Source organism: Microcaecilia unicolor, chromosome 7, assembly GCF_901765095.1.
Source record: "Microcaecilia unicolor chromosome 7, aMicUni1.1, whole genome shotgun sequence".
Classification (NCBI taxonomy): Eukaryota; Metazoa; Chordata; class Amphibia; order Gymnophiona; family Siphonopidae; genus Microcaecilia; species Microcaecilia unicolor.
Window position 1 is genome coordinate 44053040 of NC_044037.1, and position 27262 is coordinate 44080301.

At 43.7% G+C, this 27262-nt stretch overlaps 1 protein-coding gene across 4 annotated transcripts in view; it reads right to left on the reverse strand.

The window, feature by feature from the left end:
* The window catches only part of LOC115473845 (protein FAM122A-like), a 131471-nt gene that overhangs the window by 69427 nt on the left and 34782 nt on the right, over positions 1-27262 (reverse strand). For 3 of the 4 annotated variants that reach the window (XM_030208987.1, XM_030208986.1, XM_030208989.1), the window contains exons 2-6: positions 25059-25137; positions 16551-16607; positions 4843-4889; positions 4692-4746; positions 2281-2373 (exon numbers count right to left, since the gene is read on the reverse strand). In XM_030208987.1, coding sequence (XP_030064847.1) covers positions 2281-2373; positions 4692-4746; positions 4843-4889; positions 16551-16607; positions 25059-25137 — 331 coding nt within the window. The remainder of the gene's footprint in view (positions 1-2280; positions 2374-4691; positions 4747-4842; positions 4890-16550; positions 16608-25058; positions 25138-27262) is intronic. The other variant, XM_030208988.1, reaches the window with a different exon arrangement.

Consider the following 27262-nt stretch of genomic DNA (forward strand, 5'->3'; position numbering starts at 1 on the left):
CGCTGCATGGGCCGGTAAGGCAAAGGGGGGGGGGGGGCGTTGGACGGGGGGAGCGGCGGGGGCGGGGCACGGGACCGGAGCATGGCAGGAGGCGGAGCTAGTGTGGGAGAATACAGGAAGGGAGGAGGGCCGGCCCGGGGCTGCTAAAATTGGAGATTTTTCGTGCCGGGGGGGGGGGGGGGGGGGGCAAGGCGTCCATACAGGATGCTCATGTCGAGTGCTTTGCCCCCTCCCGAAACACACGTGTTTGTGGGGGTTTTTTTTTTTGTTTTGACAGCTGGGCCTTTGTGGCATGCGCAGAGCAGCCAGCATAACGCTTGGGCTGCTCTGCGCAAGCTTTAGGCGGTGATTAACGACGGGTTTAACGATTCTGTGATACATCCTACTTTGCAATACCAATCCGAACATTTCTGGAGTGTTTTTGTAGTGCATGCCTCGTTTTTTTAAAATTGTTAAGCACTTTTACGATTCTTATTTTTTAACGTTTGGTTGATGCATCTGGGCCCTAAGTCATAAAAAGGTGCCCTAAATGACCAGACAACAACTGTAGAGATTAAGGAATGACCCACCCCGCCCCTTACTCCCTTAGTGGTCACTGACCCCCTCCCACCCCCAAATATGTGAAACAAACAGTACATACCAGCATCTATGACAGCTTCAGATGGCTGTGCTGAAACTGGGGACTTCCATACTTTGTGATGTGTATTGTTGCCTTATGACACCTTTTCCTCTTCAGGGTATTTCCCTTGTTTGGCCAGCAGGAGGTGTCTGTCTTCTGCATTATAACTGCAGCAGAAGTCTGCTTTCCTTGTAGCCTACCTTCCCCAAATTAAAGAGGAAAACCCCCCAGGGGAAAAGTAACCTATGGTACCATTGGCCAAACACCCTTAGAGCTAACGCTCTGTGCCCTGATTGGCCCTGAAGCCAAAGACCTAGCCTAGAATGTGCTAGAATTCAGTCTCAGTTGGGAGTATGGAGGGAGTAGACCTCTGCACTGAGACCCTGTTCAATTCCTGTGAGTAGTTTCTTTTCCTGATCTCCCCAGGTACTACTTAGGTAATAAAAAAGTGTTTTGTTAGCATTAATACTGAGTCCTTGTTACTTTACCTGTTTGCAGTTTACCACTTTTACTGTTCACTGTTCTAGTGTTTTTGATAATAAACCTACTAGTTTGTTAGCTCTGTTGTCCTGGACTAAGAATCCTGGCAGTTTGTGTTCTTGGTCTGCGAGTGTTTTTCTAGGAACTGTGGGGCCCCAGGATTGTGGCTCCCAGCATCCCTAGAAAACACCAAGGAAATAACTTGCAGGTGGGAGACTTGCCCAGAGGCAAGTGGGACACAGCAGTTGGATGGAGGGTATGCCAGCATAGGCGGGCCTGAGAAATGCTGGGTAAGACCCTCCAGGTAGCCACAGGGTTAACCCCTGGTGGGTGCTAGGGGTAGCGTTCAGGCGTTAAGTGACAATAGCCAGTCCGATTAGAGCAGAAAGCAGGACCCTGGAGTAGTCTACTGGTCAGTGCAGTGCACTGTAGAGATGGGGACCTAGGCCAATATCCCACTCTGTTACACTTGTGGTGGGAAGTGTGAGCCCTTCAAAACTCACCAATCTACTGTAACCACATATAGGTAACACCTGCAGACTTAAGGACTATTTAGTGGTGTACAGTTCAGTAGAGAAGGCTTTGGTGGGCTCACCATACAATATTGGTGGGTAATGGTGACGGTGAGATGTGTACCTGGGACCTTTTATGTGAAGTCCACTGCAACGCTCCCTAGGATGCCTCACTGCTCTGCTGAGATGTCTGTGGTACCAGTCTACTAAGAATGCTAGCCCCCAGACATCCCAATGGCTTGTTTTTCTGTGTTTTTCCCTTGGACATTTTGTTTTTCAAAATTGATCACAAAAAAAAAAAAAATGACTGAGCACAAAACATCTAAGAACGGCCATTTTTGAACCTGAAAAATGTCTATGTTCACCACTTGATTTTTGGATGTTTTTAGCAAAACGTCCAAAGTTGGATTTAGATGTCATATCGAAAATGCACCTCATAATGTAATACTTTAGCACTATACATCCAACAGAGACCATTCTGAGTAGTTAACTTTTCAACAGTTTGGGTACACTACTGTTTTAAAGACAGACTCATATTAGTACAGTGAATCACCAGATCCTGATCAAATACATTCACATGGGAACACTTAAGATACACAGGATTGATAATCCCTATGAAAGAAAAGACACAATGTAATTTAAAAGGCCTTTGCATTCTGTTTTCCATACCTTCCCTATTCCTCTGGTGGGAGAAGGGGCTGGAGAAACTGGGACAAAGTCGATTCGCTTTGGAGAAGTTGATTTGTCCAAATCATTGTCACTCTGTACAAGCACAACATGATATGACATTTTATAACAAACTTCTGAACAGGTGAAATTCACATCCATGTATGAGCCACAGTGAACTCCCTGCAACATGTTGCTCTAAGCAATTGGTTAAAGGTTGAGCAAACATGTACCTAAATCGATTTCTCAGTGGCCAGCTTGTAATGATTACACCAGAACTTAATGAAAGGCACTATTAATAAGCAGTCCATAACTTCTGCTCAAGAAACAGTTATGCTTTCACAAGAAGAGACAAATAATTTACCTAACCTAATACATATTTTTATAACATATTAAAGTTTAATTTTTGCTTTATATTTTATGTTGATTTCACCCTTTTACAAACATTTAGACATCTTTTTACATTTAATACTTTTTACTTTATTTTAGGCCATCTACTAAGTTCCTACATATCTAAAATCACTATCACTTGTACCTTGGTTTCCCCCCTCCCCCAACTAGGGGCCCCCTAGAAGACATGTATATATCTTGTTCCTGATCCTTGAAAATAGTTCCACAGTGAATCATGCCACAAGACTGAATATTTATTCTTTATTGTTTTCTATCTATAAACCTTTAAAAGCCTTGACACTCTTTGATCAGATGCACCCATTTTCTTTCTTGAATTATTTGTATTGAGTGCAGCAAAATGTGCCCTCTTCCCATCCACCCCACCACCTTGTCTGTTCTGGACCTGAAGTTCATCACAGTCCTCCAAAATAACTGTTGAAAACACTAATTAAATCTCCATCTCCCAGACACAGTGAGCTATCTTAAGGTTGAGAAGTAGAAGCCTCGTGAAACACAACTGCCATATTTTATCTCAGTCTCTTACAACAGGAGATATAAAAGGTTATAAGATACTTATGAACCTGCACCTAACTCTGTTAGACCAAAATGAAAAACTTTCACATCTTTGTGAATTATCTGTCAAATAGGAATGCAAGATATGCTCTATTTACTGTCTATTGATTTGCTCAAGAAACCACACTTCGACCCTTCCTTGCATGCTAACTTCCGTCCCATATCTAATCTCCTGTTCTTCACTAAAGTTCTTGAGAAGTTCATCTCCTCCCAACTCCACTTCTTCCTTGACAAACTTCTCATTCTTCATCCCCATTAAGCTGGGTTCAAGAGGGGCCACAGCACAAAAATTCTCCTGAAAGCTTTTCACGATACCATCAGGGCCTCACTAGACCAATATTCCTCAGTTGTCATAATACAGTGTGACTATGTATCTCTTGACCTCTCTTCTGCTTTTGACCTGGTTGATCACTCTATACTCATACACCACTTGCACTCCATCAGACTCTCTGGCTCCCCCTGCTTGTTTGGTTTTGCTACTACCTTTCAGATTGCACTTTTCAACTTTCTCATTGTCAATCCTGTTCCAATGTCTATCCAGCGACTTCCAGTGTGTTCTAAGACTCAGTAATTGCCCCTACCTTATTCAACATCTTCCTTGCTCCTCTATTTACCATTATCCAATCCCAAGGCTGCAACTCATTCTGCTACACAGAAGACATTCACATTCTTTACCACGTCGCTAGTGCCGATTCCTCTTTATCTACGCTTAATAACTGTTTTCAACTTATCTCCAAATGGTTACAGGACAACCTTTTCTTCTTAAATAGCTCCAAGTGCAAGTCCATTCACTTTCACAATCCCTACACTCTGGTTCCCGCTGCTCACCCCACTGACAGCCATCTGCTCCCCTTTAAAGATTCCATTAAGATCTTTGGCGTTATTTTTTATTGTAATCTCATGTTCAAATCCCATATGGACAATATCTTACTTTCCTGTTTTTTCACTCTTCACTAAATTTGAGCTGTTACTTCCTCCCCTGTTCATCCACTCTTTCTTTCTGTGCCTTGTCATTCTTCACCTCAACTACTGCAACTCTTTTTTAGTTGGGTTGTCTCACTCACTAAAGCATCTTTAGTTAATTCAAACCATGGCTGTTAAACTACTCCACAATGCGCATCGCTTTGAGCACGTCACTGTCCTGCTGCTACTCAAACACTGGCTCCCAGTCTCTGCCTGGATTAAATTTAAGATTCTGGCTCTGGTTTTCAGCTCCTCCTTCCATCCTTCCCTCTTAAGTTTTACCTCTGGTACTTCCCCTCTCTTTAGTTGACTTCTTTGATATTTAATATCAATTCGTAAACTATGTAAAAGCCATTTTATGGCCCCCTGCAGTTATCAAAAATCTATATCTAAATTAAAAAACATAATACTAAAATTACTATTTTTCTGTTATTTATTTACATATATATATATATATAAAATAAAACAAAACAAAATCATTAGGTTACCAGGCTCAAGTTCTCTTCCCATGACTGACTCATCTGCATTGCCACTTGTACTTCCCTGCAAGTAAATAGGGATGAAACCATGAACCTTAGCTCAGAGTCTTATTGGGAAAAAAAAAAACCCTATTATTCTCAGTTTTCCTGATATACTCACCTTTCATGTGCTGTTTCTCTATTTATCATCAAGTCAACTCCTTCTTCCTAATAAGCATAAAAACATAAGAAAAGAAAAAAATACTTTATAACTTACCTAATATAGCAGCAAAGTTGTAGAAATTTTAATTCTGTGGGAATTCTGCACAAATGCGCAGTGCGGAATTCCCCTGCCCCACAGAATATGAAGAATTCTGCATTTATTGTGAAGAATTCTGCTCAATGCCTGCATCAGGTCTCTTTCCCCCACCCCACCCCTCACCCTCAGAGACTGCACAGCAGGAGGAAGAGGAGGAGGAAGATAAAGTGACCCAATGTGCAGAGGTTATCTTCCTCTGCCAGCTTACAACAGACTGTTTATGTGAACTGCAGGGGTCCCACAGTTACATAAGTAGTCAAGTCTAAGTCGAGAAGAGGAGGAGGAAGAAGTGACCCGATATACAATCCTCCTCCTACCATATGATCTCTGTGGGGAGGGGAAGAGCAGGTTCCAGGAGTACAATGAAGGGGGAGGGGGCAGAGAAATGTGAATGTGCCAATTTGGAGGAAGAGAGGGGGAGCTGACAAAGGTGAGTCTGACAGTGGGAAAGGAGGGGGAGGTTGAAGCTTGACGAGGAAAACAGGAAATTTTGGGCCTTAGAATGGGAAAATTCTGTGCAAGAAAGCTACAAATAAATGGCTCAGAATTCTGAAGATTTTTAAGGTGAAATTGAATAAAATAAAACAGAGAAAAGAAAATAAGATGATACCTTTTTTATTGGACTAACTTAATACATTTTTTAATTAGTTTTCGAAGGTAGATCAGAAATAAGCAAATTTTGATAAAGTAACAGCATATATACTGAAAGGCTCCGCTTAACACAAGACTCTCTCTACTTCAGGAAGCAGGTGAAAGCTTGGCTCTTAAACCAGGCCTTTAATGGAAGAAGTAACTAACTTGTTAGTCTAACTCACACACACACAAGGAGTGACACGGGCTGCACATACTGCGACAGAACATATTTATCCACTCCCACCCTAGCTGAGATAATATTTAACCATCTCTCAGACCTCATGCGCAACTTTCTTTAAATTAGTCACCTTACTTTCTAACTCTTCTTACTCTCTTACCTATCTATATGTTCCATCTTTGCTTATGCCCTTCACTGTCAATTAAAATGTTCTATTACGTATTGTGTTGACATTGTATGTACTATACTATGCCATACTTTGTATTGTTATATGAATATTTTTACTGCTGTAATTGCCTATTGCTCATGTTTGATTTATTCTTACTGTACACCGCCTTGAGTGAAATCCTTCAAAAGGCAGTAAATAAATCCTAATAAATACAGTGGTGGAAATAAGTATTGATCCCTTGCTGATTTTGTAAGTTTGCCCACTGACAAAGACATGAGCAGCCCATAATTGAAGGGTAGGTTATTGGTAACAGTGAGAGATAGCACATCACAAATTAAATCCGGAAAATCACATTGTGGAAAGTATATGAATTTATTTGCATTCTGCAGAGGGAAATAAGTATTTGATCCCCCACCAACCAGTAAGAGATCTGGCCCCTACAGACCAGGTAGATGCTCCAAATCAACTCGTTACCTGCATGACAGACAGCTGTCGGCAATGGTCACCTGTATGAAAGACACCTGTCCACAGACTCAGTGAATCAGTCAGACTCTAACCTCTACAAAATGGCCAAGAGCAAGGAGCTGTCTAAGGATGTCAGGGACAAGATCATACACCTGCACAAGGCTGGAATGGGCTACAAAACCATCAGTAAGACGCTGGGCGAGAAGGAGACAACTGTTGGTGCCATAGTAAGAAAATGGAAGAAGTACAAAATGACTGTCAATCGACAAAGATCTGGGGCTCCACGCAAAATCTCACCTCGTGGGGTATCCTTGATCATGAGGAAGGTTAGAAATCAGCCTACAACTACAAGGGGGGAACTTGTCAATGATCTCAAGGCAGCTGGGACCACTGTCACCACGAAAACCATTGGTAACACATTATGACATAACGGATTGCAATCCTGCAGTGCCCGCAAGGTCCCCCTGCTCCGGAAGGCACATGTGACGGCCCGTCTGAAGTTTGCCAGTGAACACCTGGATGATGCCGAGAGTGATTGGGAGAAGGTGCTGTGGTCAGATGAGACAAAAATTGAGCTCTTTGGCATGAACTCAACTCGCCGTGTTTGGAGGAAGAGAAATGCTGCCTATGACCCAAAGAACACCGTCCCCACTGTCAAGCATGGAGGTGGAAATGTTATGTTTTGGGGGTGTTTCTCTGCTAAGGGCACAGGACTACTTCACCGCATCAATGGGAGAATGGATGGGGCCATGTACCGTACAATTCTGAGTGACAACCTCCTTCCCTCCGCCAGGGCCTTAAAAATGGGTCGTGGCTGGGTCTTCCAGCACGACAATGACCCAAAACATACAGCCAAGGCAACAAAGGAGTGGCTCAGGAAGAAGCACATTAGGGTCATGGAGTGGCCTAGCCAGTCACCAGACCTTAATCCCATTGAAAACTTATGGAGGGAGCTGAAGCTGCGAGTTGCCAAGCGACAGCCCAGAACTCTTAATGATTTAGAGATGATCTGCAAAGAGGAGTGGACCAAAATTCCTCCTGACATATGTGCAAACCTCATCATCAACTACAGAAGACGTCTGACCGCTGTGCTTGCCAACAAGGGTTTTGCCACCAAGTATTAGGTCTTGTTTGCCAGAGGGATTAAATACTTATTTCCCTCTGCAGAATGCAAATAAATTCATATACTTTCCACAATGTGATTTTCCGGATTTAATTTGTGATGTGCTATCTCTCACTGTTACCAATAACCTACCCTTCAATTATGGGCTGCTCATGTCTTTGTCAGTGGGCAAACTTACAAAATCAGCAAGGGATCAAATACTTATTTCCACCACTGTAAATAAATAAAATATAAGTGAAACATCAAAGTATTTCAGTGACAGTGTGAAAGGATTGGGGGGGCGGTTGGATGAGGGATAGGGAGATATGCATGGTGATCAGAGGGTGACAAAGCAGTGGAATTTCATGGATTATAATGGGCTAGAAAACCCAGATCTTTGTTAAGTCCTGTCTGGTGGGTGTCATTTTTACATCAAAGGTCTTGCGTTCCTGTATTGTTTTAAAGTTTCCTTTCAGTATTCTCACCATAAAATCATTGGTACTGTGTTCTGGTTTTGTAAAGTGCTATCCCACAGAGGTAACCTCCTGGTTGGCACTGGCATTTTTCATATGATGTCTATGTAAATTAAATCTCTTCTTCAGCATCTGTCTTGTTTCTCCAACATACCACCCTTCATCATATTTTCTACACTGGATGACATACAGTGGGGGAAATAAGTATTTGATCCCTTGCTGATTTTGTAAGTTTGCCCACTGACAAAGACATGAGCAGCCCATAATTGAAGGGTAGGTTATTGGTAACAGTGAGAGATAGCACATCACAAATTAAATCCGGAAAATCACATTGTGGAAAGTATATGAATTTATTTGCATTCTGCAGAGGGAAATAAGTATTTGATCCCCCACCAACCAGTAAGAGATCTGGCCCCTACAGACCAGGTAGATGCTCCAAATCAACTCGTTACCTGCATGACAGACAGCTGTCGGCAATGGTCACCTGTATGAAAGACACCTGTCCACAGACTCAGTGAATCAGTCAGACTCTAACCTCTACAAAATGGCCAAGAGCAAGGAGCTGTCTAAGGATGTCAGGGACAAGATCATACACCTGCACAAGGCTGGAATGGGCTACAAAACCATCAGTAAGACGCTGGGCGAGAAGGAGACAACTGTTGGTGCCATAGTAAGAAAATGGAAGAAGTACAAAATGACTGTCAATCGACAAAGATCTGGGGCTCCACGCAAAATCTCACCTCGTGGGGTATCCTTGATCATGAGGAAGGTTAGAAATCAGCCTACAACTACAAGGGGGGAACTTGTCAATGATCTCAAGGCAGCTGGGACCACTGTCACCACGAAAACCATTGGTAACACATTACGACATAACGGATTGCAATCCTGCAGTGCCCGCAAGGTCCCCCTGCTCCGGAAGGCACATGTGACGGCCCGTCTGAAGTTTGCCAGTGAACACCTGGATGATGCCGAGAGTGATTGGGAGAAGGTGCTGTGGTCAGATGAGACAAAAATTGAGCTCTTTGGCATGAACTCAACTCGCTGTGTTTGGAGGAAGAGAAATGCTGCCTATGACCCAAAGAACACCGTCCCCACTGTCAAGCATGGAGGTGGAAATGTTATGTTTTGGGGGTGTTTCTCTGCTAAGGGCACAGGACTACTTCACCGCATCAATGGGAGAATGGATGGGGCCATGTACCGTACAATTCTGAGTGACAACCTCCTTCCCTCCGCCAGGGCCTTAAAAATGGGTCGTGGCTGGGTCTTCCAGCACGACAATGACCCAAAACATACAGCCAAGGCAACAAAGGAGTGGCTCAGGAAGAAGCACATTAGGGTCATGGAGTGGCCTAGCCAGTCACCAGACCTTAATCCCATTGAAAACTTATGGAGGGAGCTGAAGATGCGAGTTGCCAAGCGACAGCCCAGAACTCTTAATGATTTAGAGATGATCTGCAAAGAGGAGTGGACCAAAATTCCTCCTGACATGTGTGCAAACCTCATCATCAACTACAGAAGACGTCTGACCGCTGTGCTTGCCAACAAGGGTTTTGCCACCAAGTATTAGGTCTTGTTTGCCAGAGGGATTAAATACTTATTTCCCTCTGCAGAATGCAAATAAATTCATATACTTTCCACAATGTGATTTTCCGGATTTAATTTGTGATGTGCTATCTCTCACTGTTACCAATAACCTACCCTTCAATTATGGGCTGCTCATGTCTTTGTCAGTGGGCAAACTTACAAAATCAGCAAGGGATCAAATACTTATTTCCCCCACTGTATACTACATTGGAAGATGAGCATGTGAAGGATTCCTTTATGTTGAATATTTTTCCTTTGTGAATGACTGTGGGGTCCTGTGAAATGTATTGGCATAGTTTGCAGCTGGATATATTGCAAGGATGTGTGCCATTCTCTTCTTTTTTGGTTTCTGTTGAGATCTTGCTTCTCACTATCTTGTGTTTTAAATTGGGTGGCTGTCGGAAGGCCAGCACTGGTGGGGATGGAAATATCTCTTTCAGTAATTCATCCTACTGGAGTACTGGCTGCAGATCTCTTATGATTTTCCTCAGTTTTTCTAGCTCTACGTTGTATGTCATTATAAGGGGGATTCTGTACGTGGCTTTCTTTTCCTTGTACTGTAGCAGATTTTCCCTGGGTGCTTTGAGGGAGGAGGCAATATTCTTGAGATTATTTTGGGGTTATAACCTGTTTGAAGGATAAGTACATAAGTAATGCCATACTGGGAAAAGACCAAGGGTCCATCGAGTCCAGCATCTTGTCCACGACAGCGGCCAATCCAGGCCAAGGGCACCTGGCAAGCTTCCCAAACGTACAAACATTCTATACATGTTATTCCTGGAATTTGGATTTTTCCAAGTCTGTTTAGTAGCGGTTTATGGACTTGTCCTTTAGGAAACCGTCCAACCCCTTTTTAAACTCTGCTAAGCTAACCGCCTCCACCACATTTTCCGGCAATGAATTCCAGAGTTTAATTACACGTTGGGTGAAGAAAAATTTTCTCCGATTTGTTTTAAATTTACTACACTGTAGTTTAATTGCATGCCCCCTAGTCCTAGTATTTTTGGAAAGCGTGAACAGACGCTTCACATCCACCTGTTCCACTCCACTCATTATTTTATATACCTCTATCATGTCTCCCCTCAGCCGTCTCTTCTCCAAGCTGAATAGCCCTAGCCTCCTTAGTCTTTCTTCATAGGGAAGTCGTCCCATCCCCGCTATCATTTAAGTCGCCCTTCGCTGCACCTTTTCCAATTCTACTTTATCTTTCTTGAGATGCAGCGACCAGAATTGAACACAATACTCAAGGTGCGGTCGCACCATGCAGTGATACAAAGGCATTATAACATCCTCACACCTGTTTTCCATACCCTTCCTAATAATACCCAACATTCTATTCGCTTTCCTAGCCGCAGCAGCACACTGAGCAGAAGGTTTCAGTGTGTTATCGACAACGACACCCAGATCCCTTTCTTGGTCCGTAACTCCTAACGTGGAACCTTGCATGACGTAGCTATAATTCGGGTTCTTTTTCCCCACATGCATCACCTTGCACTTGCTCACATTAAACGTCATCTGCCATTTAGCCGCCCAGTCTCCCAGTCTCGTAAGGTCCTCTTGTAATTTTTTCACAATCCTGTCGCGAGTTAACGACTTTGAATAACTTTGTGTCATCAGCAAATTTAATTACCTCGCTAGTTACTCCCATCTCTAAATCATTTATAAATATATTAAAAAGCAGCGGTCCTAGCACAGACCCCTGAGGAACCCCACTAACTACCCTTCTCCATTGTGAATACTGCCCATTTAACCCCACTCTCTGTTTCCTATCCTTTAACCAGTTTTTAATCCACAATAGGACTTTTCCTCCTATCCCATGACCCTCCAATTTCCTCTGTAGCCTTTCATGAGGTACCTTGTCAAACGCCTTTTGAAAATCCAGATACACAATATCAACCGGCTCCCCTTTGTCCACATGTTTGTTTACTCCTTCAAAGAATTGAAGTAAATTGGTCAAGCAAGATTTCCCCACACAAAAGCCGTGCTGACTCGGTCTCAGTAATCCATGTCCTCAGATGTGCTCTGTAATTTTGTGGTGCCTATCTCTGTCTCCTAGGTCAGAGCAGATATGGTGGTATCTTGTGGCTTGGCTGTGAATAATGGATTTTCTTTGTATGTGAAGGGTGAAAGCTGGAGTTCTGAGGTAGCTGCATTTGTCTGTGGGTTTCCTGTATGGGAATCTAAATAGAGGGCAAGAGACAGAGGAAAGGACTGGTGGCTAGGGAGGGAATGAATGAAAAGAATGGAAGAGAAACTGATGAGAGGGAAGACAGGCAGAAAAAGATAGATAAGGGCTGGGGAGGTAGTTGACTATAGAAGAATGGGGTTCTAGGAGTTCTAGGGACTGCCTGAAATACAAAGAAATACAAAGCTGAGAGATGATGGAACCAGCTGTGGAGAGGAGAGACACTGGATGATGGAAAGCTAGTAGGTAGGTAAAAAAAAAAAAAAGGATTGAGACCTGGAGGGTGGAGAGGTGGGAAAGGAGAGTGAAATCTAGCTATGAGTGAACAGAGAAGCATAGACGAGAAATGGGGCAGAAAAATGAATGGCAATTGCCAGAGACAGATACAGGGAAGGAAGGAAGAAAAAAAAAAGAAAAATTAAAAGGACACTTTGGAAACAAATTTAGGAGAAGACCAATGAAAGGGAGAAGAAAGAGACTAGGACCACCCTGATTGGAAAAATTAATTGCCCATACAAGAATAAAAAATTGTTTTCATTGAAAGAACATCAGCTTTGAGAATATGTTTTGTATCCTGTTCCGTACAGGAGGAAATACATTGCTATTTTTATTTCTCCTGTTTTGTACTCATGACAGATTATGGCTTTTCAGGGTTTCAATTTCTAATTTTTGGTCTTTTATTTTGTAATAGATGATGGTTGGGTATGTGTTCTGCATGTGTGACTTAAGGCAAGGGATTTTGCTATCATGTAGTTCTGTGTAAGGATCTATAGCCGTCCAACATTTGACTTTTCCGATATATGCTATGCTGCTTCTTCAAAGGTACAGTTCTTGATATTTCTTTCCTGAGCGGTAGTGCTGTTATGGTATGAGAGGTTGGCTGCATAGGTTTTGAGTAGCTTATTTACAGGGTTTTGTGTAATTTCACAAAATATCTGGAGGTGGAGGGATTTTGTGTTGCTGTTACTGAGGTGACACCAGATTTTAAATATATATTTTTTTGTAAGGCAAGCTGCTCTATTCTTTATAGATTCCAGAATGGGTAACAGCTATTTATTGTTGTATTAAGCTTAATGTGAATTTGTCTACCATTCATCCTTGTATCAAAAAGCTGTGTGTACTACATCAGTTCTAGATTTCTTAATGATTAAGTAAGCAAAAAATTTATTTCAGTAAGTTTGTAAAAATGAAAAAAATTGTGTTAAGAAAATTAATCAAATGTTTTTAGTCTTTTTTTTGTTTGTTTAGCCAAGAATTATAGTATTCATATGAACATTATCTATTAAGTGTGTTACAACAGAAGAAAGGTTGAGAGAACCACTGGATTAGTGTGAGAGCTGGCCCTTAGTAAAACCAGGAGTTGGTTAGACATTATATTTTATGTCCATCTTCTGTGCAGAGAGAGGAGTCTACCAAATATGGAACTACTGATCCTTTAACCTTGCCACTGTAGCCCCTATGTGTCTCTATGAACTTTAGAAGGCTAAAAACATCTGCATGTGGCTTCAACTTTTGTTGCAGTTGAAATGTACAAATTTCAGTTAAGAGATACCCTCGTATGGAATATCCAGATGGGAAAAGAGAGGGGTCAGAAGGAATTCCTGTGGACTAGTCCTCTGCATCTTCAGGTGAGTTCAGATGGGTGTTCAGTTGCTCTGAGAACCTTCCACTTGAGAAAAAGATTGGATCCAGAACAGAAAGATGGTAGTGTCCTGGTTCTGGCTCTCAATCTGAGGTAGACAACGAAGCCTACTTATATTGAGAAAACTGAGTATTCCTCTGCACTCAAATAACTCCTGCTAAATTAGAAGGCATCCTACCATGATTTGGGTACTGGAGATTGGACAAGTCCTTGCAAAAACCCCTTCAAAATCACATTGAGCATGTTTGCAAGAAAGAATTTGACTGCTCCAGAAGAGGAAAGGAAACAAATGGAAATTTGTCTGCTACAGTGACCAGCTCTGGAGTAGATAGCATGTGCTGTGGCGCAGAAGGCTGCTGAAGATCTGGTGAGGAATGTACAGAAGCAGTGTTATCTGTACTGAAGAGGTCTTGCACTCTGTCCAGGATATCCAAGTGGTCTGCAAAGGATGTGCACTGTAGCTTCTGCGAAGTGCTAAGATCCAGTCACTAACATTTAGAAACTGGAAAGACAGTGCTGGCATGCTTTCACTTCTCCATCACTTGGAAATCAATTAAGCATTCTGCCTTCCCTTCAGGTCTGTGTGAGTTCTCGGAAGTCATGTGGGCTATGAGCCTGGGAACCTCCGAGGCAGGACGAGTTAGTTCAAGTTGTATCTGGCAGTCCCCCTCAGGCAACTGGATTTTTTAAGCCACTGTGCAGTGAGTAGTTCTATAGAAGATTCTTGACTTATGTGTACAGAGCATCCAGACTTCTACAAAAGAGATCCTTTTTTGATCCTTCTGGATTTGAATTAGTCTTCTCTTCACCTCATAGTGGTTGTGGAGACATAAAGGAACAATGCTTGCATTCACTCTGGTTGTGATCCGTTCCTAAGCAGATTAAGCACTTTGAAGGCATGTTGAAATCCTAATCTTTCTGCCACATTACAAGCAGGGTCTAAACCCTGACTTTGGAGACATATGGAATGAAAAATAAATTTTTTCAGGAGGGCTTTGTACTGTATCTGTTCAGCAGAGCCGAAAAAAATAATACTGAGGAGCCTGCTGCATGCGGGAAGGGCTGCACAACTTGGAATTAAGTTTTGTGCTCTGGGATTGCTGCCCCATCTTGGCAACATCTAATGGCTTCAGTCATTTGTGTGTCTGACTCAGTCCTGCTCCTTGATGGAAAAATGGGCGTGCCACACCTCAGGTAATTATCCAATAACAGCACACATGGAGGGTAATTTTATGAAGGGGTGTGTACTTTAAGTGGTAAAGCATGCACCCACTTTGGTGGTATTTTAGTCATTTACATGTGGCCACATAAGCACGTAAATGACCTCTTCTAAAAATACAGATCAGTGCAAAAGTAAGCACTTTGAACTGTTGATGTGTGCCAGTGGGCACACCCAGGGGGTGGAATTTTGGCAGTGTGGGTAGAGCATGCAAATATGAATGTAGATTATAAAATATTGACAAACATTGGCGCAAACATTTACACCAGCTCTAAGCTGTGGCATAAATGTTCGTGGCTGCCACATATGCTGCTATTTTATGAAGAGAAGAGAAAGCATCTACTTGCCATTATAAAATAGTCTTCACATAGGAGCCTTAAAAGGCAATTTAACTAGGTGTCCCCTATTAGATTACCTTCTTATTGATTCCTGGTTATAATTAGCACATGCAACACTTTATTAACAAGTCTAACTGCTTTTCTCAAAACATTCAACAAAAATTAAGAAACAGCATTACTGAAGAAAATCTTCTACATTTCCTGTGCTCCCTGTCCCATTCGCAGATATTCATACTAGTGTCTTCATTGGTCCTCAATGGATGCTGAATGCATTTTTTTTTTAATTAAAAAATCTGAAATTTGACCCAGTCATCATTTGACTCTTAGTTCATGGAATTTCAGGTCCAACAGTCGCACCTTCTCCACTTAGAAACTGTGGTGAAGCAGTAGCAACAAAGACCAAAGCACACTCAGTGGCAAATTAGGACCCTCTGGGAACCCTCGGCAGGAAGACATAAGAGACCCTTCCTCAAAGAAGCAAGAGCTATGTGGGTTATATGGCTGCATAACAACATATAATGTGCATGTAAACAAAACTGTACCATACATCCATTAGCAGGTATCAAGACTTTCAGGAGTGGAAGCCAAATGCACAACAGAAGTAGTGTAAGGACCAAATTAACTACGTACTAGCCTTTTGTTTATATCAATATAACAGTCAAACTACAGGAGTAAGAAACTCTCTAACCTTTAGGCCTCTCAGAGCTTTCCTGCTATGCTTATTAGGTAATCCAACACTGAACATGTTACTGGCCTGCAGGTACAAAGGGTCCTGTAACCCAAGAGAAAAATGGGATAACAGGTCCTGGGACTTATCTTCCTAACCAGTACTCATCCTTCTTTACTTCTTGTCAGGGCAGAAGAAAGGTAGCTAGATGTGTCAATACCTTAGATTAGCACATATTGCCTTACATCAAACTCAATTCAACTTGTCATTGATGAACTGAGAATTGGAAATTTCATGACCTGCTTTGAATACTGAGAAATATTCTCCTGCTGGATATAATCTTCCTTTCACAGAATGTTAATTATCTGAGAATCACAGAAAATGTGTTGTTAATGTGCACTGTAAGTGAAAATAGGTATAAACACAAGTTGCATCTGAACACAAAATGGTCTCCATTTGATCTTTATCTGGACGTTCCAAATAATCGCAATAAAATCCAGATGGTTCATCATACAAGTCAGTCTTACAATTCCCACTCACTGGCATCTCTGTCTCCTTCACCTTAAATATGTATTTCTCTTCAGAAATTGGTGATCACCATTAAGGAAAATGTAAGCCACATTGAGCCTGCAAATAGGTGGGAAAATGTGGGATACAAATGCTACAAATAAATAAATAAATGTATCAAAGACAAAAATATCAGAAACACTTTTCCCCTTAAAAAATGGACCTTCTAGCCCAGGGCAGAGGTCTGAACTAAAGCCACCAATCCAGCATGCTTAGATAATGAACAGAGGATTTCAGTTTTCAACACTGCATATCTGCCACTTTGTGAATCAAACAGTTTTAAAATGTTGCTCAGAACTTCCTCAAATCGTAAAGGTTATCAACAGGAAAAGGGTAATATGCTTTTACCTGTTTAATTTGATGAAGACGGCTGCTGGAAACACGAATGGGAGATAATGGCACCAACTGAAAAAAACATAGGAGAAAAAGAATTACAAAGTCTTCCAATCTGACTCAGAGCATTATTCACACTCTGGAGCTGATGCAATTAAGAGGCCTTTTTACAAAAGGGCAGTAAAGCCAGCGATGGCTTGGTGCACGGTGAATCGGCCTTACTGTCGGGCTCGCCTGGGAGCCCAGCGGTAGTTCCGCTTTCCTGCGTGCCACTTCCGGCGCTACAAAATACACTTTCATTTTCTAGTTCAGGAAGGTGTGCCCAGCGTGCACTGCCCAATTACCACCGGAGCCCTCACTGTCTCCTATGAATGGCCGCACGGCAATTATTTAATTACCACACGGCCATTTACTGCCTCCTATGGAAAAAGTCACTTTAACCGGTGGTGGTAAAAGGTGACCTTAGCGTATGGAAAGCCCACGCACCAACGCCACCACAGGCCATCTTTTACCACCGTTTGGACTGCTTACAGATAAGACAATTTTTAAACAGAATGTAGAGCTTATGGCCAATGAGCACATGGCACCTGCAAGCACATTTTTGGAGGAAAGCCTAGATAGAGATTCCCTTATACTGGTTATTCCCGGGCGGATTCTGTGAAAAAACTGAAAAAAAAACCCCTCTGCAAACAATGTTTTAAAAGTGCATAACTTTTATTTGTAACTTTTTTGCCTGACTCCTCCCCTAAGCTTCAAACTCCACCCAGCCTTTTCCCTCCTCAGACTTCACCTTCCTAATATCACTCTCAAGGTTCCACCCACCTCAGCTTTCTCTCTTGCAGCAACTTAAATTTGAATCCCTTTTCCTGTCCAGTAGTTTCAGCTCCCTGCTTTCTCTCTTTGCCAACTAGTTTTCCTTGCTGTCATCTCTCTCTCTGTTCCTTCCCCCTATCCTCCAGACCTGGGTGTTCTGGCACAAAAATAATGAAAGTAGTAGCAGAAGAGCCAGGTTAAAGAATAAATCAGCAATTGAAAAATCAAAGAGACGGTCTATGTTTCCAGCAAAAAACAACATGGCAATGTTCAGTCAGATCTTAAAGCCAAGAATTCTCTGTTCTACAAATGTTGAATATGAATTTTAGGCTAAGGATATGAAAAGTTGATTTCTCGAGAAAGAATACCCAGTTGGGTGTGCAGAACAAGATTAGTAGTGAGGCAGCAGCCATAATAAGTAAGGCTGCATCTTAATCGTGTTTAACGCTATGATTATCGATTTATTCACTAATCATGATTACAAAAATTAATCATGATTAGTTAATCACAGCATTCCCATGCTCATGCATCTGACATATCCTCCCCAACAGTACTTACTTGCTGTGACTCCAGACTCAGCATTCCAAGTGCGTCATCTACAAGAGCCTCGGGGATTGGCTGTTTGCCTGGAGGTCACTATGGAGCCAATGGGCTGTTATTGGGAAGAATGCTGGGGCCGCTGATGCCTGAAGGTCTCACCATGGAGCCAATGGGCTGCTATTGGGAAGAATGCTAGGACCGCCAATGCCACTGTGCCTGCTGCCGTTGAAGCTGTTGCCTCCTATGCCACCAAGGCCACTGCCTGCCACTGCTGGTGACAGACCCAAGGGTGTGACAATGGGTAGGCCCAGTCCCCCCACCCACTTTTGTCTGAGGCCCACACAGAAATGGTGCACCCCGGTCACCCAAGATATGGCATCCCTCGCTCTCGTCTCTTCCCTCCCATGGGGCCAGCACCTCTCTTCCTTCCCTCCACTCCCTGCCCCATACTGCAGGTCCAGCATTTTTGCATCTTCCTTGCTGTTTATGAGGGGGAATGCACCAGAGCAGGCTTGATAATGTAAGGTGGAAGTGCTGGACCATTAGGTGGGGGGGTGGAGGGAAGGGAGAGAGGTGCAAACTAGAGGGACTGGAGCGAAAGGAAGGGGGGAAAAAAAGAGATGCCAAACCAGAAGAGGGAATCAAATGCTGAACCCACACTGGGAGAAAGGAAGAGAGGGAGAGAAGCTGGGTGGGATGGAGAGGAGAGAGACACATTGGTGTTGAGCTGGGAAGACTGGGTCATTGGGGGAAAAGGCAGATGCTGGATAGGGACTGGAGACAGAGAGGGGTGGAGGGGGAAGAGAGATTAGAACAACTGGGTAACAAGGCTCGGGAAGGAAAGAGTGATAGGGAATGGGTGGAAGAAACATGAAGTGTCACATCCAGTCACTGCTCGATTAGCTAGAAAACACTTAGCAACACCAGCTACAACTGTCCCTTGTGAGTGCTTATTTTCATTATCAGGTTAAGTGGAGGCATATTTTCAAAGCACTTAGACCTACAAAGTTCCATAGCAATCTTCTGATATCTAGGGATATATCTTGCCACTCATACTGGGAGTCTTTATGCTTTGAATATGGATAAGCTTATGGCAATGAAACTGCCTGTGCTGTATTCTGTTGTAGGATCCTTTCAACCTACTGTGACTCTATCAAGACTGCATCAGTGTAAAAGTGTAAACAGCATTAATCTCAGTGTGTTATTCAATTCCTCCCAGCTTCTCTCTTGAATGGACAGAGAGCTGGTTAATAACAGACTCCCAATTTGCAAGGCACAAACTCTCGTCCAGCTCATCTGAACTAAGCTATTTTCCTTGTTTGTTTACTGCATTAAAGAAGATTTTGGTTCAAGAATTCTGAGTCTTCTCATAGGCTGCTCAAAAGTAAATGAGGGCGCTAGAGGCCACAGCGCCGGACTAGTGCCCGTATTTACCCAAATAGAATGTTCGGAGGCCTGAAGCGCGGGAACGAATAAGCGTGCAAACAAACAGCGCAAGTAGCAAGCCAATGTACTCAAGCTTATGTAAATGAGGTCATTTTGTATTCTTCTCCAATGCTCAGAAAAGAGCGCCCAAAACAAAGCTGCCTTACCGCTGCAAAAAATAATGCCAGGTTGGAGCAGGCATTAGAGTGTTGGAAGAGAGGATTTCTCATGATTCTTTCTTCAAAATCTGCCAGTTTTGATTGCTTTTAGAGACAGAAGGAGACCCGTGCAAGCCCTTAAGTGCTGGTTATGAGAAACGAATATGCGCGAGTCATAGCAGACCCAAAAGTGAAAGCACACATTGGTGTCTGTTTCCTGTAATCAAATATAAGCGTCCAAGCTAATAAATCCTATATAATAAAACGTACCTCCAACATTCTGAAGCTGACTTCGTGGCTGAGGCTCTCTGGCTCCAGCTACTAGACCGGCATCATGTAGTTCCAGGTACGTCAACAGCACGAAGCCCCGCCCCTGCCGCCCCCGCCGCAACGCCATGCCTCCCCAGGTCGAACAGCAGCATGAGGTCCCGCCCCTGCCGCCCTCGCCACAACGCAACACCCCCAGGTCGACCGACATCAGCATGAGGCCCCGCCCCTGCCGCCATGCCACGCACCCCCAAGGTCGCCGCCCCAAGGCGTGCAGGCTTGGCCCTTTTCTATCTGTTAGCTCTGGTCCCGCCCTCATTTCCTGTTTCCGCAAAGAGGGCGGGACCAGAGTTAACAGAGAGAAGGGCTGAGGCTGCACGCCTTTTAACGCTGCTTTTGACGTGGTAAGTGTAAAGATGATTTCACACATTTGGAGGGAGTGCGGCTGGAAATGGAAAGGAGGGAGGAAGGGAGGGACGACGACCATAGAACTAGGAGGGAGGCCCTGAAACTGGGAGGACGGGAGGTGGGGAGGAGACCCCAAAACTAGGAGAGAGAGAGGGAGACCCCCAAAACTAGGAGAGAGGGAGGGGGGAACGTGAACACCCCATCCTCTCACTTACACACACACACAAACTCTCTCTGTTACACACATACACACTCTCTCACACACACAATATAGCTGACACACATGACCTTTCACTAACACACACAGACACACAACCACCACCACCCCCCCCCCAAAAAAAAACCCCCACAAACACATACACTCATGCGTAACACGGATAGATGCACATTCCATCTCTCTCTATATATATCATCCCAGAAACAATAACCACCCTCAAAGCCACACAACACTTCATCCCACTTTGCCAGCACGAGACATCCCCCAACCCCCCCCCCCCAACAAAAACAAAACAAAACAAAAAAAACACACCACAGTACCACAGTAATACGAGCAAGCAACATGGCCAACCCCCCCCCCCCCAAAAAAAAAAAAACACTGACCCACCCTCCAAGCGCCATGCACACCCTCTCAGATCACCTCCCCCCCCTTGGTGAGAAACACACAATAACACAAAAACACAGACACTAGCACCCAACCTTACAGTCCGCCCCACCCTCTCTCACTTTCACACACAGTCTCTGTGTCACACACACAGTGATGCAGGCTTACAGACTGCCAAACACGCCCCCTCCCCAAGCCCATCAAACTAGCAAGACTCCTGTACCTGTAAGACAAAAACAATACAACCCAAAAGCCAACCCCTCCAACTTCACCAGACACCCCCCCACCAAAGTTACACAAACAAACAAAACATACACACAACCCTCTCACTTTCACACACACACAAACTATCTCTGTGACACACCCACAGTGATGCTGCCTCACAGATCACCACACATGCCCCCTACCCACACATCAACTCTCTCTCACACATACTCCTTCCCATGCATCACTCTCAGACACACACATACTCACTTCATGTAACTGACAGACTTACTGTCTCGTAACAGAGTACTACAATAAATAATTGAAAATACATGACAATTGTGACACTGCCCATTTCATTTCTAACAGAACACTGGACACAAAGAAAACAACTGTGCCACCAAATAACATTACAACCAACAGAACAAAAAAACAAATTAAAAAAAAAATATTACACACAACGCAAAAATGTAAATTAATCATTATCATTACTACTACTACTACTACTACTTAGCATTTCTATAGCGCTGCCAGGGTTACGCAGCGCTGTACAAGTTTAGACAAGGGGAAGGACAGTCCCTGCTCAAGCGAGCTTACAATCATGACAACACAATTATCCTAAATATCCCGTTCAAAACATTAATTGCAGAAAACAAATACCTTACTAGCGTCCGTTTCATTGGTCTCAGAAACAGGCCTTTTTTACTAGTAAATACATAAATTTAAAACCGCTTAATATTTAGGCCTCAGAAAACAGACACCAATATGTGATTCATGTTCGGGCTTTGCCAAGTGCATGCGCATAGGAGCTGAGCTTACCCCGGAACTTCTCTGCACACGCAACAAGCACAATCCTCCCACTGAAATCCCTAATGCTTAATACTATGAGCGCACCTACATTTGCATCTCGTTAGCTTTGAGTATTAGGGGGCTGTTCTTCTGCTGTGTTCTGGTGGTATTTTTACGGAACTATTCAGAACAGCACCAGAGTTCTGAGCATCTGCCCAACAGTGATGTTCTACACTCTGGTTTAAACTGCATGCCAGTCACCCATGGGCCGATGATCAAAAACCTACGCTGTTCCGAACAGTGCTGTAAAATTAGCAATGGAAAAGCACAGGGAAATAATGTCCCTATGATCAACGCTAATAGCATGCAAATTTATGCATGCTATTAACATTGATCATCGGGGTACTTCAGCAGGAGGATTGTGTCTGGGCATGTGTCCAAGGTACAATCCTCCCGCAAAAGTTGTTTTGATAGGCTGTCAAAAAAAAAAAAAAAAAAAAGCTCAATCTTAACATAGCCCAGCAGAATGGGACCTCCAGACCCCTCACCCCCACCAGATACAAGGGGGCTGGAGGTCCAGTGGACCTCCATCCCCCAGACCACACAAAAGCCCCCCCCCAGAAATAGATTACTTGGTGGTCCAGTAGGACCCTACTAGCAGCCCGCCCCAACCCTGGTGGCCTACTGTCCCCCCCCCCCCCCCCCCCAAGAACCTGGAAGCAAGAGGAGGGAGTAGCAAAATGGCAGCGTCCTGCCTTGCCCGGTGCATCCTGGTATGCGCTGGGCAGGGCTTCATTACCATATAAGGGAGAAACTCTTTGGTGGGGGGGGGTCTGGATGCCCACTGGATCTCCAGGCCATTGTGTTTGGGGGGATGGGTGCAGGGGGCCTGCAAGCATGCCAATGCATGCTGAACAGGGTCTCCCCATTCCTCCTCAATGCCCTGACAAATCTTAACGCCAGCTCCAAGCTGTGTGTCTAGCCCCGTCTCTGGCCTTTTTCAAGTCCAAACTTAAAACCCACCTCTTTACCACTGCTTTTGACTCACCTATTTATTCCCTTACCCTTAATTGTTCTGTCTGTTTACCTGTCTTATCTAGATTGTAAGCTCTTTGAGCAGGGATTGTCTTTTTGTGTATGGTGTACAGCGCTGCATATGCCTTGTAGCGCTATAGAAACGATAAGTAGTAGTAGTAGTAGTAGTAGTAGTAGTAGAGTAGGGTTTGCCATAGGAGCAGTGCCCTTGTTTGGCGTGCTGCCCATTGGACAGGAATAAATAATGCTCTCTTTAACATGCATTTGCATTCTCATTGTGTTCAGAGCTGGCGAGCTCACTGTTACCCGCATTCCCTGGATCATCGGGCAGCAGCAAATGCAGGCTCTAGTACTGTGCTAATGGCCTCTAGTGCCCACATTTGCTTTTGATCATCTGCCTACCAGTGAGTGAGAGGCAGGGCAGAACAATCACTGTAATACAGCACTTTTAACACACTATCCAGAATGTCTTTGGCTAAACAGGTGCAAACAGATCTACTGTGAAAATCTATTGAAAAGTTAATTTGTGCCTGTGTCTGCAAGGTCTGCTTAATGAACTGAAAAGATTGATTCTGAATTTAAGAAATCTGCATTTCACAAGAATATTGACCTGGTTTAACACTGAATTAAAAGAGACACAGACTAGAAACCAGACCTTAACAAAAGAATGGATTGCAGATGGGCTGCAAAAGACATTAGAGAGGCAAGGTAACAGAAGAAACTGAAGGGGTCAATACAGAAAGCTAGCACTGAGTGTGTGGTCAGCGTTGACACATGCACACAATTTTCTGGGCGCACAGTACACAAAAGAAGTTTACACAGAAGCTAACCTATGCACAAAACTCTGCCTTAGACACCAGCATATGAAAATCAATGATAATGAGGCTATTGGCTATTCTGCCAATAGTAACATAGTAAATGACTGCAGTCTATAAAAGGTGCAATCCAGAGAAGCGTGCACAACCTAATTAACAAACCAATTAACAATAACTGGATGCTATCAATTATTGACGTTAACTGGCACCAATTAGGGGTTATACTCACATCTGGCTGCATGCTATTCTACAAGCTTGGGTAACCAAATCCCATAGCGCGCAGCCCAAAAGGGGGCATGGCTATGGGAGAGGCATGGGCAGGTCAGGTCAGGGCAGGTCAAACGATGCGTGCAGTGTTACAGAATTCCAGGGATCTGAGCCCAACTTGTGTGCCAAAAATTGCATCAAATTTCAGCTACCAGAAGTCCTTGCATCCAACTTTGGGCGCAGGAATCTCCGCTAGGTGTTATTCTATGAAGGGCACTTATCCGATATTTCCTGGCACCTATTTTTCCAACGCCATTTACTGAATCTGGCCCTTTGTGCCCTACAAGATTGTAGAAACATGACAGTACTGGAAACTCAAAACACAATCTAATAGAAAAATAGTGACTTCCTCTTTAAACAGGAGCAATGTAATCACAAATGAACATAATTCATTTGTATAAACAGGATAGAAACAAGAATATATTTAAAAAAAAAAAAGACATGAGAAGGCTTTCAGCGCTAAATTTTGTCGGCACCAGAGCATTGCCGTTATTGCCTTGCTTGCAGTTTTCTGCCCCATTGGCTGCAGCAGTACTAGCAAGCTGCAAACGGCTTAGCACAGATGCATGAAACTAGCAAGCAGTCTTGGATAAGTGGGAGCTCCACCCTTAGGTTAATGTGGTAACCAGAAACACTTGTGTGTTGGGGGGTACTGCAGAGCCTGAATCTGCTGCTGGCAACAAGGTAATGTGCTGAGCCTTCTGTAACTTGTTAGTGCCAGTGCTCCTATGCCTGCAATCAGTGGTGGTTGAAGACATCAAGAGCCCCAGAGATGAGGGGGAAGATTTTGACAGGAGCATTGGGAGCCAAGCCTCTCCATTAAGGATGATTTCTGAGTTCTGGGAAGAAAGGGATGTCCCACCCCCACATACCTATCAATGATTTATGAGTGAACAATACCCCTCCCACCCTTAAATTGTTTTGGAAGGGATCCCCATGCACAATGTGTATGAGTGCCCTTTTTAAGTCCAACTCTAACAGCTGATCTCTACAAAACATTTGTTACAGATACCCAACAGAACTTTGGGTCTGTATGTATGGTGTTGACTGGTGTAGTATGACTGAGTCTGTCCTATTTTAAATGGCATTCCTTTTCTTGTTTGTTCCATTTTATTTTTGTTGTACACCACTGGGATTCTTGCTATTGTAAGTTAAGCAGTATAGAAACCTGAGAAATCTGATTTCTATAATCATTTCTTACCAGATTCTGACGGTTCATCACTGTTGTACTGTTTCTGCGGGTCCGTAAAACATCAGACTGGAACACCTGTGAACTATCACTAAGAAAAAAAAAAATCAAAGAATAAAACCTCTTTAAACAAGTAATTTTTAAAAAGTTATTACATGGCTTTTTATAACAGCAAACTACTCCCCTAACAAGGCTCATATATGGTTTTAACCTCCACCTTAACCATATATCATATAGAAATCATTCATATGTTTTTTATCGCCTCAGCAGTGCACATGACCAACTTCACTCTTTTATTGGACATTCAACAGCACCCAAATCCTCACTGGCGATAATATTTTATTAAACTGTTTCTTCATTTACTTAGTCTGACCGTTCAGTGCAAGTTAAGTATTGCTTATAAGTAACTTAGAGATTAAAAAGTAAAATGAACAGTTAAATAAGTAAATGAAGAAACAGTTTAATAAAATATTATCGCCAGTGAGGATTTGGGTGCTGTTGAATGTCCAATAAAAGAGTGAAGTTGGTCATGTGCACTGCTGAGGCGATAAAAAACATATGAATGATTTCTATATGATATATGGTTAAGGTGGAGGTTAAAACCATATATGAGCCTTGTTAGGGGAGTAGTTTACAGTTGAAGGGCTCTTAAAGAGAAAGTTAGTAGTGCCAAGTACGAGCGTTTTTATAACAGCAACCATGAAATTCAGACCCTTATTCACGAAAGTGCAGTAAGGTTTTGCAGTTACTATGCAGTAACTGCCGAAATTAATGCACAACTATAAAACCTCCATATTAATTATTGTGGGCATGAGAAAGCTGCCACGCAGTTAATGCAGAGAAAGAATCACTACTGCACATCAATCGTTAGTGTGGCAGATAATGCAGAGAATTTAATGCATGGTAACAACTTCCACATTAACTGCAAGATACAGTCCCCACCCATTTCCATGCCCCCAAATGGCATTTTTGTTGTTTGCTGTTTAACACTGGAATTACCGTGTTTTAACACAGCTTAGTAAATAAGCCCTTTATGTGCAGATGATCAAAAACGCCTTGCTGTTCTGAACAGCACTCTAAAATCAGCGCTGGAACAGTGCGGGGCAATAATGCTCCTTTGTTCAAAGCTAACAGCATGCAAATTCATGCGCGCTATTAGCTCTGATCATAGGGGTACTGCTGTGGGAGGACTGTACATGGGCATATGTCCAAGGCACAATCCTCCGCAGAAGCTGTTTGACAGGTCCAGCCTGCCCCCCCCCCCAAAAAAAAAGACCTGACCTGTCAAATATTCCAAGGGGCTGGAGGTCTGGTGGACCTTCAGAATCCCCCCCTCCCCAACAGAATAGCCCCTCCCCCGGCCAGCCTGAAAGAAGAGAGGGCTGAACCTCCAGCCCTCCTCTTATTCTGATCCAACCCCCCACCCCACCAACAGAAGAGAGGGCTGGAAGTCCGGTGGATCTCTCTTATATGGTAGGGAAGCCCCACCCAGCACATCTCTGGAAGCACTGGGCAGGACACACCCGCTGGAAGGAGGCGGGATTGCTACTTTCTGTTCCATCATTTGAAGGTATGGAGGGGGGTGGGTTGGGACCGCCAGACCACTGGGGGGGGGGGGGGGTGGCTGGATGCCCACCGGATCTCCAGCCTTTTCTTCTGTTGGGAGGGGGGCTGCTTGGGATAAGGGGGGGCCTGGACTACCAGGGCCTCTGTCTGGGGGGGGGCTGGAGGTCCACTGAAGCTCCAGCTCCCTGTGTCAGTGGGGGGCTCTATGCCAGCAGGGCAGGCCTTAGCCATTAGGGAGCAGGGTCTGGGGTCCACTGGCCCCCAGGACTGACAGTGACAGCCCAGGCTGCCTGGCATGGACAGGGGGAGGAAGAGAGTCTTAACCCTAATGCCACCTCCGAGCTGGCGTAAGGTTAAAGTGATATTCTACCCGCACGATCAGAGCACAGTGCTCAGATCATACGGGCAGAATATCTCTGAGGGTTATTTCCCCTTCAATCATATCGTGGTGGTAAATGTGGGCGCTAGTCTGGTTCTAGTGGCCTCTAGCGCTCGCATTTATCTTTCATTATCGGGTCCTTAACGTACTACATTCATTTCCAAACACATGGCTGATAACTGTGATATGGAAAAGGACTATCCAATAAGGATAAAGGACTATCCCTGTAAGGATAAAGTTCTAAGCTAAACATTTGTTGGTTGTGTACATT